At 35.0% G+C, this 19,813-nt stretch overlaps 1 protein-coding gene across 3 annotated transcripts in view; it reads left to right on the top strand.

The window, feature by feature from the left end:
• The first annotated feature begins 4,719 nt into the window (after window positions 1-4,719).
• SLCO1A2 (solute carrier organic anion transporter family member 1A2) overlaps window positions 4,720-19,813 on the top strand; it is a 51,305-nt gene continuing 36,211 nt past the window's right edge. For 2 of the 3 annotated variants that reach the window (XM_047866962.1, XM_047866960.1), the window contains exons 1-5: window positions 4,720-4,779; window positions 5,120-5,236; window positions 10,137-10,278; window positions 14,647-14,779; window positions 18,310-18,416. In XM_047866962.1, the coding sequence (XP_047722918.1) occupies window positions 5,177-5,236; window positions 10,137-10,278; window positions 14,647-14,779; window positions 18,310-18,416 (442 nt within the window). In that variant the 5' untranslated portion in view covers window positions 4,720-4,779; window positions 5,120-5,176. Of the gene's footprint in view, window positions 4,780-4,977; window positions 5,011-5,119; window positions 5,237-10,136; window positions 10,279-14,646; window positions 14,780-18,309; window positions 18,417-19,813 lie in introns of those variants that run through there. The other variant, XM_047866961.1, reaches the window with a different exon arrangement.

Genomic DNA, 19,813 nt, shown 5'->3' with positions numbered 1-19,813 from the left:
TGTAAGGCAAAAAGTAGTCTGGAACAAATGTACATTCCTTGAGGTGATGCAGAGACTTCAGTTCTTTGGTGCATACTCATTGCAAAGCCCACGAAAAATAAGTGAAATGAAGAGGGGAAGAAGAACCAGGAAGTGAAGTGTCTAAGGGTTTGGGTTCCATTGCAGGGGAGTGGTTCGTACATATTCCCAATAGGTTGTAAGCTTATTATTAACTACACAGCACAGCTTTTATTTGGTATTTCTGAAAATTAATCATCTCACTTCTCACAGTTTTAGTGCTCCTGGTTTTGCAAACTATCTTTTTTGGTCTGTGCACAGTAAACTTTTATTAATTACTACTCGAGTGATTTATTGGTCTTACTTCTGTTATTTCTGAACTTTTGACAGGAGTGTAAAGAGAAAAAAACAGCCAGGGCATATCCACCCACTTTAGGTAGAGCCTCTGACAGTGGCTGTGTGTCCTTGAAGGACACCAGCTCCTGCAGCGCAGCCTTTTTCCCTTTTTGATAACAGCGTTAGGCATGGGAATGACTTCCTACTGGTATATGGCTTTTTAACTCTTCTAATACCTTTATGACACTTTTCCATATTAAATTCCTTTACTGAACTACCTGTCATGAGCTCTGTTTTTCTGTCCGAACCTTGGTTGATACAAAGGTAGAGGTTATCTTCCTTGTGTGGATAGATTAAGGTAACCTGTACAAAATCACACAGCTAGTTTAACACCAGGCTTTCAAACCAGTTGTGCTTCACTTCAGAGCCCAAGTACTTAAACTGCTGTGCTGTATTCAAATGATATTCCAAATGAGTATTCAAATAAACAGTTTTCATGAATCACTTCTTCCCATTACTTAGTTCAAATTGTCTGCATTATGGCACTAACTAGCTATGAGTACCATTTAATTGTCTATCCCCCCCAACCCCAATAGCTTATGAGATCTCTTGAGAGCAAGAACATATGTTATTCATCTTTGTATCCCTAGCACCAACTACTGTGCTTGGAATGTAGTAGAGTCTTAATAAATATTTGGGGAATGAATGAATAATAATCATTGCCATTTATAGAGTAACTGTTTCATTCCAACAACAAAGCTAGGGATCTTATGTAAATTTTATAACTCAATCTTCATTAACAATCTTGCAAGATAGGCATAAATAGTCCAACATCATTGTTAAGGAAAAATAGGCTCAAGAGATTAAATAACTCACAACTAAACTAGGATTAGCTAAATGGGCTTCATGTCCTGACATTTTTACCATATCTAGCCGCCTCTATTAATGTGAATGGACAAATACATATATCAATGGTTTGGGGGGGGGAAAGTAAACATTTTATTTGGGGAGCTTTATAAACAGACAAAATATTATGTCTATGAGAAAAAGGAGCAGCTCAGTATTTACTTGCCATAATTAAACGAAGGAACACATTTTTTTATCCAAAGTTATGTCTATGAAGGCAAAAGGAAAAGAAGAATTGGAGTAATAATCTAAATAAATGAAACAGTTTATATGACAAGTGTGGAAAGTGTTAGCTATTCCCATAATTATCTAGTCATTCTCTAGAATAACTTGGCATGAGGTAACACTGATGATATTTACAATCAGTTCTCCTAAAGATTTAGAAGTCAGGTTTCAGTTTTACTTTTTCCACATATTGGTCTATTACCCAGAGTTAGACAGTATGTTACCCAAAGTAACACGGTAGGTATATTTATTTCTGGATTGCTAATGGAAGCTTTTGTTTGTGTTTTTGTATGTTCTATTTTTCACTTTGCCTGGTGAAATCCATGTATGAGTCTATGACCCAGTTAAGTTTCTACCCTACTTTGTCTGCAGTCATGCATTTCTTGTACCTCCTCTGCATGTAGGAAGGAAAATATAACTATATTTATGATGCTGATTTGCAGAACCCATTATCTTATTTTTTGATTTCTGATGGAAATGAACTAAAAGAAGAAAAATAATTTGTTAGGCATCATACAAAGAGTTATTGTTGCTTCCACACATGCCTGATTGGCACTACTTGTTGTGCTATTGGTTGAAATTATTTCAGCTGGACACCACCAAGGGGCTGTTCTCTTCTTGCAGGGCTAGTAGGAACCATTTGAAGATTCTGGAAATAAACAACTTTCATAAGATTTTTGCTGGTGCAGCCCTCTCTTTTTTTTTTTCCCGGGGAAAGGATGTTCTCCTAAGTCTTCTTCATGTATGTATTGCTAGTTTTGTCATGATAAAGGAAAGCCTTTATTTTCTTAATAGTATAGAATAATGTAAAATTAAATGTATACATGTTTCTTCAGTGATTTATAGTAATAAAAAACTGTGTCTAGATACTTAACATTGGGGGGAAAGCACAAACAGGACCATTTATTCATTTTGTAAAAATTGCACTCTTTTGTGACTGAAACATATCATTAAGGGCTGACAACCAAGGGGTGCCAAAACCCCCAGGGTGTTGCTATTCAATGGTTATACAATTTCAGTCATGCAAGATGAAAAAGTTCTAGAGATCCAAATACCAAAAATGTGCATTTAGTTAATTCTATAATGTGCCTTTACCACAACTAAAAAACAATACAAAAACAAAAACCCCCAGAGTCATGACCACTAGGCATGGAAGACACTCAACCACATTTGTATGAGAACACATACTAAAGAATTACCTGCTTTCATTTGAATGCTGAGAAGGAGTTAGTGAAAGAAAATGCTTCTCCACTTAATAAAACTCAAGCAAGTTGTTTTCATTAACAGTAATGATTGATGGGGATTTATTGGTGACACTGTAGTCCCAGGAGCAGAAGTCACCATGTAAACAACACTGTGCTAACAAAAAGGGACTGTTCACATGGCTGGCACTTGCACGGCCATGAGATATGAAGAAACAACACGTGCATTCCCTGATTCGGAGCCACGGTGCTCAAAAGTGATGGTGACATTAACCATTGGATTTCATGAATTTTGTTAAACAAACAGAATAAATTTTATTCATTCCTTTATTTATTTTCCTTCATTAAAAGTTTTAAACATATCTGAGAAGCCAAAAAATTTTTAGGGAAAGTTTACTATTAACTCAATCACATTTAATTTCTTCCAAGTGCTTAGCTTCACACACTACCTCTTACCCCAGTCAAGACAACTCTTTATAGAACTTCTCTCAAGATAGTAAACACATTTCAAACAAATCTTTGAGGCATGGTGATAAAACCTGCTCAAGATGGTTACATAGTATCACAACGCATAGAAAGAACTACAGAATTCCCCTTTGTAGTGACTTTCTGTGTCACTAACTCCACCTTCTATGTCCTGTGGCTGCATAGGAAAATAGGCATTTAGAACAGTCATGACTTTAGCCACTAAAGAGTAAAGCCAATTTTGACATGGAAGAGGAATAAGTTTTCTCCCTCTTGTACTGTTTCATTGGGTGACCATAATTGGGCTCAGATATGAGCAAGGAGAACAGAAGGAAAAAAGACAGAGGAAAGACCAGATTCTAAATCATGAGAAGGAAGGAACGAGAGCAGCTGAGAGGTTTATAATACAGGTATAAAATAAAAAGCAGGTATAATACAAATGAGAACCAAAGAATAGCAGTTCCCATTCTTTCGAAAAATTAACCCTATCTATTGGTTTTTCCAAAACTAGGGCCATGTACTTGTTCTATAGTTAAGGTGATTTGACATTTTAGGTGGGGGATTTCAGCATGAGTTCATGTGTATGCCATTCAGATTTGCCAAGATTGTCTCTAATAATTTTCATGTATGATCTATGAATTTCTCACCTCTTACATACCAAACAATTTGTATTTGATCTGATGCTATTCAGTTCTATTCCACTGTGTTTTATTTAAAAGTTTTATGTTTTTCAATAAAAATAGAATTTCCTTGGGATCTGGGTCCAAGTACTTTCCACAGAGACTCATTAACTAGGTTATAACTAGTTTCTGTTGTCTATAAGACAGCCTATCTGTCTTAAACACTGCTGAAATCTTGTGATTAGCACTATGTCTGGTACATAGCAGACATATTTGTTGTCTGTGAGAGAATGAGTAAAGAAAACTAAGTTCATACATAATTGTTTAGACTGTTGCCGATTCAGCAAATGTATAGAGGTAAGACAATTAAGTTTTGGAAAATGGGAATCATTGAGGATCACTTGTTAAATGGATTTTGTTCAGAGGATTTTAATAAATGAACATTGAAGATACTACTAAAATATCATTCTGGCAACCTGAAGTGGATTTATGAAAATAAATATTGTCAGAGTGAAACACTTTAGTTTGGGGGCAAAATAATGCCCTAGTTTCAAGACACAAATAGACAAAATCTTTGAGAAGGGGTTAGTAGAATTTAATAGAGTTTAACTCATCTTCTTGTTTTACATATAAAAATGTGTGCCTATGTATTATATACAAGTACACATATATCTGTATTTATTACATATGTAGGCATATCATTCTCCACTTATATATTTGGTCTTCTTATACACCTCACATTCTAACTTGCAACTGTAGGATTCTTTTCCAGATCACAGAATTATTTGTTATTTTTACTTAGACTATTTCCATGATTAAAATTCCATATCTCCCCAGGTTTCCTTGAATCAGCAGTGCCCCAGAAAGTGTTTCCCTTCCTGAGACTCCAGGGAAGTCTTGGAACGCAAAGAACTTGAAGAGGGAGCCTGGCCAAATAGAGATTTTTGAGCCTTGGTAGGCTTGCTGAAGCAGATTTTTAGCACAAACACAAATCAAAGTCTTTGTGTTCTTAAAAGCAGCATTTTCATGTAAGTCCAAAAAGCTCACTTTGGTTCTATTTGTTTTGGCTAAAGAAATGAAAACCTTTGTTTTAACCACGTGGTCATTATTTTGCAAGGGGACCATAGCAAATTATTATAATATCTTTAATCTAGCTAAAGACTAACTAAAGTTATTTGATGTAACTTTCTCAGTGGAAAATTAGCAACTAAATCTTCTCTAACATCATTATTTTCTAGATCTGAATAAAAGCTTCTAAGGTATTTTTGTAATACAGTAGAATCTGATTGTTACTCAGATTCTATATTTTCTTCAAAAGAATGACGACTTATGATTTTGCCAGTTAACAGATTTTTGTCTTCTTAAAAGGATGAACTAAGAAATTTCAAGCTTTGAAACATAAATATTTGGAACACTCAGAAGAACATGGCAGAAAATGAGAAAAGAATTAAAACCCATAGAATAAGATGTCTTTCCAAGATGAAGGTATGGACTTTTGTGTGTATGGATATATGTATGTGTACTTTTTTTTTTTTTTTTTTAGTTTAGAGTTTGTAAAGTTGCTCACATGAAGTGCTTTAATGTTAATGTCACATTACCTAATATATTGATAATTTCTTGCTTTAATTAAGTTGGTTTTATAACTGAGGGTTAAACAGGGCTACTGATTCAGGTAATTTAATCAGAAATGATTTTGAGGAACTTAAATGGAAGACAAGTTCTTAAAAGTTTTCAGGCGATAATATGTTACAATAGGATTTGATTTTCTGGATAAAATGGCCAATTTAATGTTCACTCTTTTGGGGTTTTTAGTCCAGAGGAGTGTGGGGGTCTCACCTAGAAAACGGTTCATTGTACAGAAATGCTTTGTTGGTCTGTTTGTAACGATTAATTCACAATGACCTAGTAAAACAAATATTTACTTCAAGCTTTGGCAACATATCAACCATTGTCTGTAAGAATAATGCCCATTTTGTTAGCTGTTTCTGGTACTCTTGACATTTCAGAACAAATTCTTTTTGTATAGCTTCAAAGCCATTTGCCTTCAAAGAAAATTTTAATTTGTTTTAAACCAAGGGATCTGGATATTTGTCTTGATTCTAAAGCTAGTGACTGCAAGTGGTTTTTAGACTAATGTCACCAATATTCTCCTTATCAAAGTTTGTTTTCTCTTCATACATGTGTAGGGAAAATCTATACATGTGCATAAAAGTGGAGAATGATGATTTAGATCTAGCAAGCTACATTTGCCTGAAATGCTGTATTAATTATTTATTTAAAAAATTCCCCTTACAAAAAAAATTCCCCTTAAATTATCCCTCAATTCTCATGCCCTTATCCTAAAACTGAATGGTTAAAAATAAGGATCTAGGCTCAGGCTCCCCGTGTTCATGCCTAGGTTCAACTGCTTTCTTGCCATATGACCTTGGACAAGTTGTTCTTTGTGATTGCTTCAGCTTTCTGATGTGAAAAAGGTAATAACAAAACTCCTATTTCATAGGATTTTTTCCTTTTTACATACTTGGAAAATGACTAGAATATTATATACATTCTATAAATATTAGCTATTATTATTAATAGCACTATATTTTCACTAACTGGAATTTAAATAAAAACTTGGAAGTGAAAAATTAGTATTAATAGCATTTGTGTATAAAAGTCAAGTGTCATTTATTTAAAAAAAGGTTTTAATGTAATATTTGCTTACTTAGGGGTTTGACAAGATTAGATATTGATGTTCACATTATGGTAAAATGTTGCAAGGACAAATTTATCAGGTAAATTGGGAAGCAACTGCTTAATAGCCAGATTTTTTTTTTTGGCTTCTCTGAACTTAAAAATATGCATGTTAAGCAAAATTCTTTTTTTTTTCAGTAGATAATCACATGGTTTATTTAAACTTGAGGATAACTGGATACTCTTCATTTTTTATTATTTCTCAAAGCTCAGTAGCTCCTAAACTTTTAACTTGCGCCCTTATGGTAGTAAATTGTAAGCAAAATTCTTAAAAAAAAAGCATCAGTGGACTGTCCTCAGTAAGTTTGCTTCAAACTCTGTGGCATTATTGTTAACAGCTAGTAGAACTAGCTTCACAAGTATAGAGGTTATTTCGTACTAGACATGAGTCAGAATAGCCACTGATTGCTTTTACTTTGTGACTAGAACCAAACAGTTTAGGTAACCGATCTAGGTGTTTTAGGAAAGAACACTGGGGCCATGATTCTTCTAGTGTCTGTTCTTAAAATATTAAATAAAATAAATTATACCCCCAAATATGATTTGTACGTTATTTGGTAGACCTTGCTTTTAAATATAAAACCTGAAGGGGCACCTACGTGACTCTGTCGGTTAAGCGTCCGGCTTCAGCTCAGGTCATGATCTCGTGGTTTGTGGGTTCGAGACCCACATCAGGCTCTGTGCAAACAGCTCAGAGCCTGGAGCCTGCTTGGAATTCTGTGCCTCCCTCTCTCTCTGCCCCTACCCCACTCATGATCTCTCTCTCTCTCTCTCTCTCTCTCTCTCTTTCAGAAATAAACACTTAAAATTAAAATTAAATATAAAACCATGTGAATTTTTTTTATTCTCAATAATGTGCTCTGCAAAGATTTATAGTGTGGAGACAGTTTCTACAAATAGCATTTACTATAAAAGAATAAACAGAGATATAGCCATATAATGGTTTGCCTCATATTGAGCTTCATATTTAAATTTCTCAGGACTTTTTCCACATAAATTTCTATTCAGATTTCTCCAAATGAATTGGTACAGCCAATTCATCTCAGTTGTATTTAATTCTATTACATTTCATCTTATATTCAGCTTACTTTCAGCTCTGACCACTTCTTCAAGATGTTTTTGAATACTTATTCTGTTATTAATTCAGCAAACCTGTATTAAGTGCCTAGACACCAATGATCTAAAGATAAATAATATATGTATCCCATATTTGAATTGTTCACAGTACAGTGAAGGAGGCATCCAAGTACATACATAAAGTGCACGGCGATAAGGGCTATAATAGAGGCAGTACACAGTAGGATGAGAAGGTAGAGTGAGTGGTCAAGGCTACTTGGGGAGCAGAACAACAAGTCTCCACGATAGAAATGATGATAGAGTTGACTTTTAAAAATTGAGTATATATTTATCATATACACAAGAGGAAGAAAAATATTACAAGTGGAATACCATCCTGTAAAATACACTGAGATGTAAAATGGCATGGTGAATTAAAGAAACTTTAAGTAGAACATTATGTATAGGGATAAACAGCAGGAATGTTATTGACATATAGATGAAACATGGTTTGCCATCTAAAAAAGTATAAATGTTTGTTTTTGAGAAGTCATTAAAACATTTTAAGAAGTGAAATCACATGCCAGTTATGGTGGCAGGTGGAGGGAGTTTAGGTGTGGACAAGACTACAGACAACTAAGGAATGCTGACAATTGTCTCATCTAAACTGTTTGTACATTTGAGGGATTTCAGCATTTGGGTGATAGGGAAAGCTATGGGAATATATAAGATTTCCTAAGGAGAGCATAGATAGCACAGAGTAGAGGGTGCAAGACAAATCCTGAACGAGCTGGCCAAAGAGAAGACTGAAAAGAAAGATGCTAGCAGGTAAGTGGACATATAGGTGTGTGGGGGGGTGGAGGGTGGGAACCTCAGGAAGAAAAGAGATATTAATGGAGTCAAATGACCCAGAGACATCAGAAAAGCTGAGAACTGAGATGTATCTATTGAATTTGGAACTCAGGAAGTTGTTTTTGACCTTTAATGGAGTAGCTTCAGGAGAGGCTAAACAGTAGGAAAGTAAAGGGTGAATGGAAAGTTAAACAGTCTAGGCAATAAACTTAGACTGTTCTTTCAAACATCCTGTTGGTAGCTGGAATTGCAACCATCAGGGGGTAGGGAAAAATACCATATATATATACACGTATATATCACACACACACACACACACACACACACACACATATATGAAGACAGAAGTATTTTAAATACATTTATAAATTAGTAGAGAGGTGGTAAAGAGTGTGAGGTTGAAAATAGAGGAGAGAGTAGTAGTTGATGAATCAAGATCTCAAATGGGAAGAATGGATTCAAAAGCATGGGTAGAGGGATTTTATTGTACTGGAGAAGGGACACCTATCCTTCTAAGGTAGGAAGGGAATTAGAGAGGCAGAGATGGGGGAATATTTGATGGTGATGTTGCTGAGATCATTTGCTGGTCATGAAGACCACATGACTGGTTCGAAGACTGAGAAATAGAAAAGATTGTGAATAACTGTGAAGGGAATGTACAAGGTGCAGTATTAATTGTGGGGTTGGTTTAAGATTGAGAATTTGGAAGATGAAGGGGTGAGGATTTTACAGATTTGAGTCTGCTGGCTACAGAGTAGATTGAATGGTCTCCAGGATGGAAGTTTCATCAGGAAACATCTTTAAGTAAGACCAAGGAAAAAGTACTTTGGCCTAGGGTTGGAAAACCACCATTCAGGATGGCCTAAATCTATTTATCTCTATTGTGTATTTACTTAACTATGCTATCACTTAGTAGACAATACTCCTTTGCCAAATCTTCTACTAAAATCTAAGTCTGCTTCTTCCTAATTTAATAAAACTGTCAAAATTGTGACTTTTCCACATTTTCAGTAAAACCATACTAGCTTTTGGTGATCACAATGGTTCTGTTTGTTAAGTTGTCCTTGGTTTTTGTTATGGATCACATCAACCTGACTGTCCTCTAAAACTGTATCAGTAAGTAGGAAATGTGATTCAATATATAGAAATTTATTGTATTCATACTTGTTTCTTATAGCAAATGCCTGTTCCATTTAGAAACATTTTTATAATGGTTTATAATTACTTTATATTTTATTATAATATATATATATAATATTGTTTTAAATAAATAAACTGGTAGTGAGCAGCAATCTAATGTTGCATAATTTGCATATTACTTTGGAGACACCTTGAACAAATTTGCTACAGAAATAATGTCTTTGTGTAATGCTGTGTTCCTTTTTTATCATATATGTATTTCTTGCACTACAGATGGCAGTGTAGTGTTGAAGATCTATTTAAAAGCTATCTCTTATTTATAATGACTGTTTCTGCATATGTAAAAGAGGTACCTATAAAATAATGAGGCTACAATTACCCACAAAATTCAATATTACTAATCAGTCCTACTTTAGTTTTCAGAGACAACATGGCATGAAAGACCAGATGAAAAGACTGCATTAAAAGTTTCTTGCAAATTTAAGGGTTACTTATGTTGGAGATGATCAGTCTTGTGTTAAAAGAAATTTTGTCAACAAATGGCAAATATACAATTTAAAAATAATTTTTTCTATGTTTTCTTATATTCTTTTCTCCTTAGATGTTTCTGTTGGCAATAACATGTGCATTTGTATCCAAAACACTATCTGGATCTTATATGAATTCCATGCTCACACAAATAGAGAGACAATTCAACATTCCTACATCTCTAGTTGGATTTATTAATGGGAGCTTTGAGATTGGTATGAATTATTTTTGTATTACTCCTTTTTATATTTTATCTATAAAGCTAGTCTGAATTTTATTCTCCTCATTTGCAATTTTAGGCCATCTAATTTGACTGAATAATATGTTTTCCAAAATGGATGAATAGCCTTGCTAACTTTGGATTATGCTTAGAAACAATTCATTTAAATATTATCTCCCAAATAACACCTAAGTATTGCCACATATCCCACCACTGGACTTTTTATTCTAATAGTTTTTTGGTTAGCTAGGATAAGTAGCAGAGTATTTAAATTTTTTAAATTTAATCTATCATTTGAGAATTCTTAAAAGCTCTATCTTCCTATTTAGAAGACATATGTCATGGAAAACAAAAGAATCTGTTTTCCAAAGGAAACATGAATATTTTTATTTTCCTGCTGTTTCTGGGAGGTTAACAATTCTTCTAAGTGCAGAAGGAAGAAGAAACTGTTTTTTGCATCTCCCTGAATTTATTTCAGAAACAGACTCTAGGAAGGAATAAAGTCTGTTCTTTCTGAATTTTGTGGAGGACTGGGAAGATGTGAACATAGGGGAGGACTGAGGAAGAGAAAGATTTCTCTTGTAAACAAAGCTACATAGAAATACGAATGCCATTCTTTTACAGCTTTAGAGTGACTTCTATTTCCTCCAAGGTGAATTTTGCTTTCAATATACTTAATATCTGGAAGAAAAATCAGGATTGAGGGGAGGCAAAACTGAAACAGGTGATGCTTGATTGTATATTCTAGCACTTAACTACCTGAAACTAAACTCGGCACCACCTGTGTACTGGATCCTGGTGATGGAGTTAGATACAACTCTTTATATAGCCCTGTCTAGACTGCGCTCACAGTCAAATGGAGGGTATAGAGACACAATAATAATTTTAATTGAATGCAGTACATTTGGTGACATAGATAGATGCAAGGTCCTATAGAAACACACAGCAGGGACATAGCCTTACTGAGGGAAGGTCTTGACAGATGAGTAAAAAGTTGTCTAGGTGAAGAAACAGGGTTAGATGAGCGTGAAGGGAATTCCAATAGAAAAAGAAGCACAAGGGTGAGTCAGAGTAGTAATTTGTGTGGGGAGTAACATTCAGCCCAATATTGTTGACTCACAAAGCTTATGTGGGAATTATTAAGATATGAGTCTGGAGAAATGGGCAGGGGTGAGAAATGAAATATGGTTGGTCTTCTGTGCTTATTACGGCACTTGCATGAAATAAAAACTATAACAGTAAAAAGGGGAAAAAAAAGGTAAAAAGAAACCCAGTTTTATTTGAATAAAGTTACCAAAATATTAAAACAACCTGCCATATAATAATATTTGTGCTTGCCAACACACTAAATATAATATCTACCCTAATTTTGAAGTAATGAGTAGTGTCAATATTTTGAGGTATCTACAACAATGTAATGTCATATCAAAATATCTATAACTTTTATTGGTGACAATCTGTGACAAAATCGTAGGTACTGTTAAGGCTACCATAGTTTGCGTCTACTCTCAGTATCAAAGAAAATGCTAACATAACTTTAATTATAAGTTAGTGAAAATAAAGATGCATTTTTTTTCTCACTCAAGATCATAGAACCCCTGATTTCTATCCATGGACTCCATGGGTGTTTGTTTATATATGGCAGGTTAGGCGGGCCTATTTAAAACAAAGGTCAGATGGGGTGCCTGGATGGCTCAGCCAGTTGAGCCTCTGACGGGCTCGTCATGATCTTGCAGTTTGTGAGTTTGAGCCCCACATTGGACTTAATGCTATCAGCACAGAACTTGCTTCAGATCTTCTGTCCTCTCCACCCCCTGTCCCTCCTCCACTCCTACTCGAGCTCTCTCTAAGATAAATAAAATATTAAAAAAAAATTAAAACAAAGGTCAAATTTGCTTTCTAGCAGGGCCACGCTTGTGGCTGTGTTGGAGATAGATTTGAAGGTGGCCAGCTAGCCAGAGAGGATTCTAGCATGGCAAAAGCACAAGAGAGAGCTATCTGGATCTGAGTCACAGATCATGCTGGTAGGAATAGAAAGAAGAGAGTGACCTAAGAAATATTTAGGAGTTAAATTCCTGAGAACTTAGTGACAGATTGGATGTGGTGGATGAGAAAAGTAGACATCCCCAGATTTACAGCTTGGGTAGTAGAGTGGATAATGGGGAAGGGGGACAAGATTGTGGTAGTGGCTATGGGAATGATGATGAGTTCTGTTTAGGAAAATTGTGGTAATAGCAGTGAGATTTTGAGTAGTGATGTCCATGTTGCAGTTATAGGAGTTGGAAGCATTGGAGGAACTGTCTGAGCTGGAGGAACTGATTAGTGAGTAAACAGGTGGTTGTTAAAACTAGAGAACAGATGAGGCTATTTAAGAAGAGGGTATACGGTGACAAATACCATGGGCAGAGTGCATCCTTGAGGTACACCAATATTTCATGAACAGGTGGAAGAAAGTAACCCATGAAAGTGTTAAGAGAAGAAATAGAGAATTAAGAGGGGAAACAGGAGAGAAGGTATAGATACCAAGGGAGTACAAGTTCCCAAAATAAAAATTCCTCAACGGTCTCAAAAGCATTAAAAAATATCCCATTAGATAAGGATAGAAAAATATTCCCTGGGTTTTATGAGATAATTGATGATCTTTGCCAGGGCATGTTTAGCTGAATCGTGGATATACAAGCTAGGAGGCAGAGAGAGAGAGAGAGAGAGCAGTGACTTTGGGAAAGAACAAGAGGGAAAGAAGTGGAATCTGCATCAGTTTGGAGAGAAACTAGAGAACATCTGTAATTAAAATGCATCAGAGAGGGAGACACTTAACATATACAAGAGAGATTATAATTAGTGGAGTAAGTTGTTGGAGGGAATGGAAGTGCCCAGGTTGTGCGTTAGTCTGTGGATGGTAGGATGGGCACCACAACCTCTGAAACAGAAGGAAAGTGGTAAGGCCATAACCTGGGAACTGGACTGCCCCAAATTTCTTGACAAAGTAGAAAGTATTAACTATGGAAAGTGAGTGGTGATAAGTGGCTTGAGAGCAATGATGCAGATCTGAAATAATCGCTGAAGAGAAAAGGAGAGGTAATTTACAGATGCCAATAAATGTATTACTTTGCTTACCTTTCCTCAGTAATGTTTATAGATAGCGTTCTCCATACCCTTGACAAAATCTTATCTGTCCTTTCCTATTCCCTTTCATGGTAATTATTTTATTGACAGAGAAATGCAATTTGAAATATCAGCTTACCCTTATGTGGAGTGAAGTCTCTTCCTTTCTTCTCCTTTCAAAAATGGATATGGATTTCAAACTGTGGCTTTCTAGAGATGATACTGTCAACATGGATGGCTTTGATGATGGGAATTTTAGAGACTTAGGTAGGACAAGGTGGTTGCACTTGGTGAGGCACTGTCCACATAAAATAATGTAGGCCCTGACATTTCTTCTACTTACAAGGAAGACTAGAGAGAAACAGATATGGAAAGAAAAGTTTTCAAAATATACATTACTACATAGAAAACTATTAACAAATTGAGGGAAAGTTTTTAAAACTTTTATAATTCTTGAGCTCATCATAGAGGTTTTCCTTATGCATAATAAGATCAGGGAAAATATTGATTACTGAATTTAAGATGTATGATATGAGAACTTCCTCATGTGTTTGGTTCTTTTGACCCTTTACACCATAGTTATCAAGGACCTGTTAATCAGAATGAGGCCTCCCCAATTAGTTTCTTTATCCTTAAACTTCATTCTAAGACATGTGGATAAATTTTTCATTGAATTATTTACTCCTCAACGCAAGTGTTATTTCTAAAACTCAGTGGAGAAGTGGATATCTACTCTTTTTTACTTCTAAGGAGAGAAAAACAAACATAGATCTCTGGCTTGATTATATTGACCAATACAAAGTTATATCTAAACAATGAGTTATAAAACATATATATATATCTGAATTTGACTTTTGCTTCTCTTTTCCGACATAGGAAAACATTATAATATTCTCTGGAGCAGGAATGGAGGGAAAGACCAGAGGTGACACATCTAAGACTAGATAATAACACACAGAGTCTTTAACATCTCTCAGAACTATCCTTCAATCCCTTCTACTCACTTCTCTTCTGTTCTCTTTAACCGTTGGGGTTCCACAGATACCTGTTTGTGTATTTGTCGACATTGTAAAACAGAGTCCTTCTTCAAGGCAAGAATTGTGTCTTATTCATTTATTGTTTCATGCATCCCTAGTACCAGTTCTAGTATTTGGAATAGGTTTTCTAAAAGAAATGCTAGATAGTAAATGATTGAATGAAGATAAGATATTGTTCATGCTTAATTGAAATATTCATTTCAATATCAATTTTTTCCTAGGAAATCTTTTGTTGATTATCTTTGTGAGTTATTTTGGAACCAAATTACATAGACCTATACTGATTGGTGTTGGATGTGTGGTTATGGGTCTAGGGTGTTTCTTACAATCTCTACCTCATTTCCTCATGGAGAGGTAAGTACTCAAGTTTCTGATTATTTCATAGATTCAACTTTGGACTGTATGGAATGAAACTTGAAATTTCCTTTCTAGGAGTAAATTTTCCTAAAAGCACAGAACATTGCAATGGGAACTGGAAGATGCAGATTCCATTCCACTGGTCCACTGTGCTCTTGGCTGCCTCACTTCATTTATATAGTCATATTTTGTCCATATATGAAATAGAGATTTGCGATTTTATGAAGTCTGATGAAATGATTTTTAGGACCAGGCAAAATTATCATATTGCACAAAGAGTTGTCCCCTGCCCCTTCACCATTGTCCATATTACTGGTTTTGAAGAGAAGTTACTTGCAATTCTTTTAGTTCTTTCTTCTTCAATTTGCCTCCATCGTTCTAAGTAAATATTTAACCTTTTAGTTTTTAATACTTTCATGTTATGTCATATATGTTGATATCTTACTATAAAATTATATTCACTATTTCCATGTGGATGATTATGTAAGTATCTTTCACCACTGAACCATGCTATTATTTTCTTTTAATATTTTTCAATTTTATTGGACTTCATAATTGCTCCTTTTTTATTTGATTCATTTTCTTTTTATCTCTCACTAATCATCAGCAAACTCTCCACTGGCAGGGCAACATCTCAAAATACTCATACATATCACAAGTTTTCATTTTTGCCTTAGAGATTCCTCTATGTCACCAATTCTCCATTTTCAGTCTGAACTGGAATCTCCTTAGGCTTGGTGCATGGCTCCTTCCTGGAAATTTTTCCTCACCATTATCCTTGGGAATTTGCTTTGCCTCTTTCCTGTATTCAGTTAACTTAGATCCTGGATATCATATCTTCTACTTTTTTACTCACTCCTTTTTTTGGAAAACATAATCTAATAGGTTTCTGAGAAAAAGTGTAAGAGACATAAAATTTTAAGACCTTGAACATTTGGAATTCTACTCTCACACCTGATTAATATTCTGGCTGATACAAAATTCTAGGTTGGAAATATTTTCCTACGGATTTTGAAGACATTTTTCCAATGTTTTCTAGTTTACAGTAGTACTGTTGAGAATCTTGTGTCACTCTAATCCCCATGACTAGTTCCTTTTCTCTGGGAACTATTGGGATTTTCTTTTAAGCTACAGAGTCTGGATTCATGATAATTGTCTTAGTATAAATCCTTTTCCTCCATCATGCTAGGTGTATTCAATCTGGGCATTTGGAGAATTTGTATTGTTTCTTTGATAATATGCCCCCTCCCCATTTTCTCTTTCTAGAACTTCTACTGCTTGAATTCTGCATATCCTGTTATATATTTCTCATCATTTTCTCCAATTTTCTATCTTCTTGTCTTTTTGTTACTTTTTGGGAGATTTCTTTAACTTTATCTTCTAAAGCACTGAATTAATTTCTAACTTTTGCTATCCCATTTTTAATTCCCAAGGACTCTTTTGTTCTTTGTATCTTTTGAAGGAATATTTTGTTCTTCTTTCAAGAATATGATGTCTTTTTCCAACTAAATTTGTTCATCTATCTTCTTTGTCTCTGCCTTCTCTGAGTGTATAATTTTTATTTGTCTCTGTCTTTACTATTATAGGCTTTCCTCATATATTTGGTGGTTCTTGGTTATCTATACATATTTAAGAGAGAGGAATAACACAAGCTACCTGGAACTTCTGTGTATGTAAGACTTAATTAATGGAAAATTTCTTTGTAGGGTGATTGTACATGGCCTGGCTGTGTATTAAGTGACTCATAACTGCCCATAAACTATCTTAGGCAGGGATTCTCCAATCTGTTTTCCAGGAGGTAGAAGCTTGGTTACCAGCACGTGGGAGTGGAAATCTCACTTTTCAGTATATGGATTTTTTAAACCTAATATCCCCAGTTTTTAGTATATCTTCCCTATCCTCTGTGTGTTTATTCAGACTCTAGAGTCAAAAGCCATATTCAGTTGAAATGACAGAGGATGTCTAAAAAGGCTTAACTGCTCCTTATACACACTTGAAAGCAATCCCCTTTTTGGACCATGCATCCTCTCACCTTTAGAAGTATCTTCTTTCTTGACTGAAGCTTTCCAGGGATGTGTGGCATGTGTTCAGTTGCTCTCGTACAGGAAATTACTCAGTTTTATGTTTCTCATATCTACTAATTCAGTGATCATTCATTTATCTACTTTTCCATTTTCAAAATCCTACTAAACTCTCTCTTCTTGTCAGATCTTCCCTTATCTTTATCCTCATGGCATTATGTCTTTTCCTTTTCTATTTTAAAATCCAGTTACTGCCATTTTGCTGATGTTTTGGGAATGAATGGACATGTGATGTGTTATTGGGTTTTAAGTCAATAATCTAAATGAAAAAGACATTTTAGCTCTCAGATATTTCTGAAGGGATCAGAGGCATCAAGACAAGGAATATCTACTGTTCTTTTATTTCCTATCATATCCTATCCTGTTCAAGACAATGTTGAGTCATATTCAGCAATTTTGTCATTTCTTTCTATACTCTGCCAAAGGTATTATTATTTATTTTGTCTGAAGCTTCCATGTCTCATGGGACCATGGGTGTGGAAACAGAAGCCTTAGTCCACAGTTCACAGCCAAACTCTATGGGTATGACTGGGCAGTGTTTCTAAGGGGAAGGTATTTTAACCATTTTTATTATGTTCTGTAACATATTAATTAGGACTCTTGGTGACATCCAAGTATAACACTCTTGAGCTCATTTGAAACTCAGAAAGGCAAGTTTTCTTTTGGCTTTCTCTTATCTAATAGAAATATAGAAACCAATCCAGTGTAATTTCTAACAAAGAGAGACTTAGCTGGACATATTTCCTCCATTGCTGCAGCATATAATTTACTTTCTGAGAAAGGGCATGTGGATCTTCTGGTAATATGCCTAAGATAAATGGTCACAGTTTATTAACACTTTTGTTTTCGTGAGAAGAGAAAAAGTCATTAAATTGTGCTGTCACAGTGTTTAAGATTCTTCTAAGGTCTCTCATGATGGGTAAATGCTTTGTTTCTTTTAGAGGGTTAATGAACAGGTGAAAGAATTATTGTTTGGATTCTCAGAAAGTGAGAGTATATTTCTTATTAGGAAACCTTAGAGAATCCAAAGTTAGAGAACTGCTTTATTGTGCTGTTTTTTCTCTCCCCAAAGCCTTTATCTTCTTAATTATGCTTTGTTGAGTCTATTATTTTTCTTGGTTCTTGTTTCTTATCACACAGTAATTAGTTCCAGGAAATGATCACCTAAAAACCACCAAAGGTCGATGTCAGATGATTTAGAAGGTAGATCATCCACATACAGATAATTGAAAGCTAGTTATCAAGGGATTGTACATTGAGAGTGAGTGGCAAGTTCTTTTCAATAATATTAATTTATGATGATTATGTGGCAAAGACAAAAAGATACTTTCTTTTCTGGATTTGGATGTTGTGTCTTAAGTGAAGCAGGAGTTAATAATCTGCACAATGCTCACATTGTCATCGTTGGCTCCTTAACATCAACATGTTTTCCCTGTGTTCATACAGATATGAATATGAATCTACAGTTTCAGTTTCAGGCAATTTGTCCTCAAACAGTTTCTTGTGTATGGAAAATGGAACCCAGATTATCAGACCAACAGAAGATCCATCAGGTTGTCCACTTCATTGTATTGCTTTCTGTTCAGTGAATTTGTAACTGAACACTTTCTGCTGGGGGGCTTTGAATATTATTAAGTTTGGTTAAGTAAGCAAGTAAATGAACAAAACATATTTTATTTTTTTCAGGGATTTTGGAGGAGATCGTGGAGGGGATTAGGAATGGCTTATATCCATTGGCTTATATCCATCCAATAACATTATAAAATGTTATTCCTCTTATATTTGAATATATTTAATAACAATGCCTTATCTATTCTTTGAAATGGTTATTTAAAAATAAGCCGAAGACATCCATTCGAGGACCACTTAGAGTTAATTCCACAGAGGAAAACACGTTAGAAAGATGGATTTATGCTGATGATTTGTAAATGAATAATAGAGATAGAAACAAAAAGATTTGTGTTATATCACTGATCTTCTATAGGAGAGAAAGGAAGCAAGTATGCTCTAACTCTGATTTACTCTATTCTCTTTCTGCTGAACTAGGAACTTGTCTTTCTGCCCTACTTCTTCCTCCCTACCAGAGATACTACTTTACAGTCTGACACAATAGTGGTGCTTCTTCTGGCTTCCTGCAATCCCAGGCACCAACATGCCAGCTTCTGCTCCTTCTTATGCTAAGAGACAAACAAAACCAAAACAGTGACATCGAGTGGCCTATATACTCTTCTTTTGCCAAAGACTGACTAGGTCCTATTTTCTATTTTTTTCTTTAAATACGCATTGTAGTGGATAAATAAAAATTCTTTGATCACCAGATATTTTATATTTTGCCCTGTGGTAGGCCTAGAGTTTGACTATGACCTCTAGATACAACTTGCTATTCTCACCACAGAAAAAAAATTATGAATACCCAGAAATTGACATTATGATTTTCTGGACTAGGAATGACTGAGAGATAGACATATAGATAGATATATAGATAGATATTTCCAGGCCCAGCTGTGCTCAGGACCCTCACATCTTTGGGTACCCAGCCAGATTATAGAAGATGAAAATAAGTTGTCATTCACTTTCCTGAACATGACCCTACAGAGTGTCCTCCTGGCTTGGTAGCTATTTTGGCTTAGAAAAGAATTGGCTGTTTTCAGACATGTGCTTATCTTCATCCCTTTCAATAACCTTCGGCCTAATCTTTATTATTCTACTAAGCAGTGCTGCTCCAAGGATTGGGGTGGATTTCTTTGTTAAAAGATTATTTGGAGGTTACAGTAAACAGTAGGTTCTATTTAAATATTTTTAGTTTCTGTGAAGTGGTTAGAGCTGTAGAGAATTAAAACTTCAGTGAGATTATTATTTAAATCATATAGTATCAGTTCTAGGGAGAGATATTTGTAGGTTTATTTTCTCTTCCCAAAGTTAGTGTAGAAATTGTACAGCTCTCATAGTA

This window comes from Prionailurus viverrinus, chromosome B4, assembly GCF_022837055.1.
Source record: "Prionailurus viverrinus isolate Anna chromosome B4, UM_Priviv_1.0, whole genome shotgun sequence".
NCBI classification, from domain to species: Eukaryota; Metazoa; Chordata; class Mammalia; order Carnivora; family Felidae; genus Prionailurus; species Prionailurus viverrinus.
Note: the sequence above shows the minus strand (reverse complement) of the source record. Positions and strands in the feature narration are given on the sequence as shown.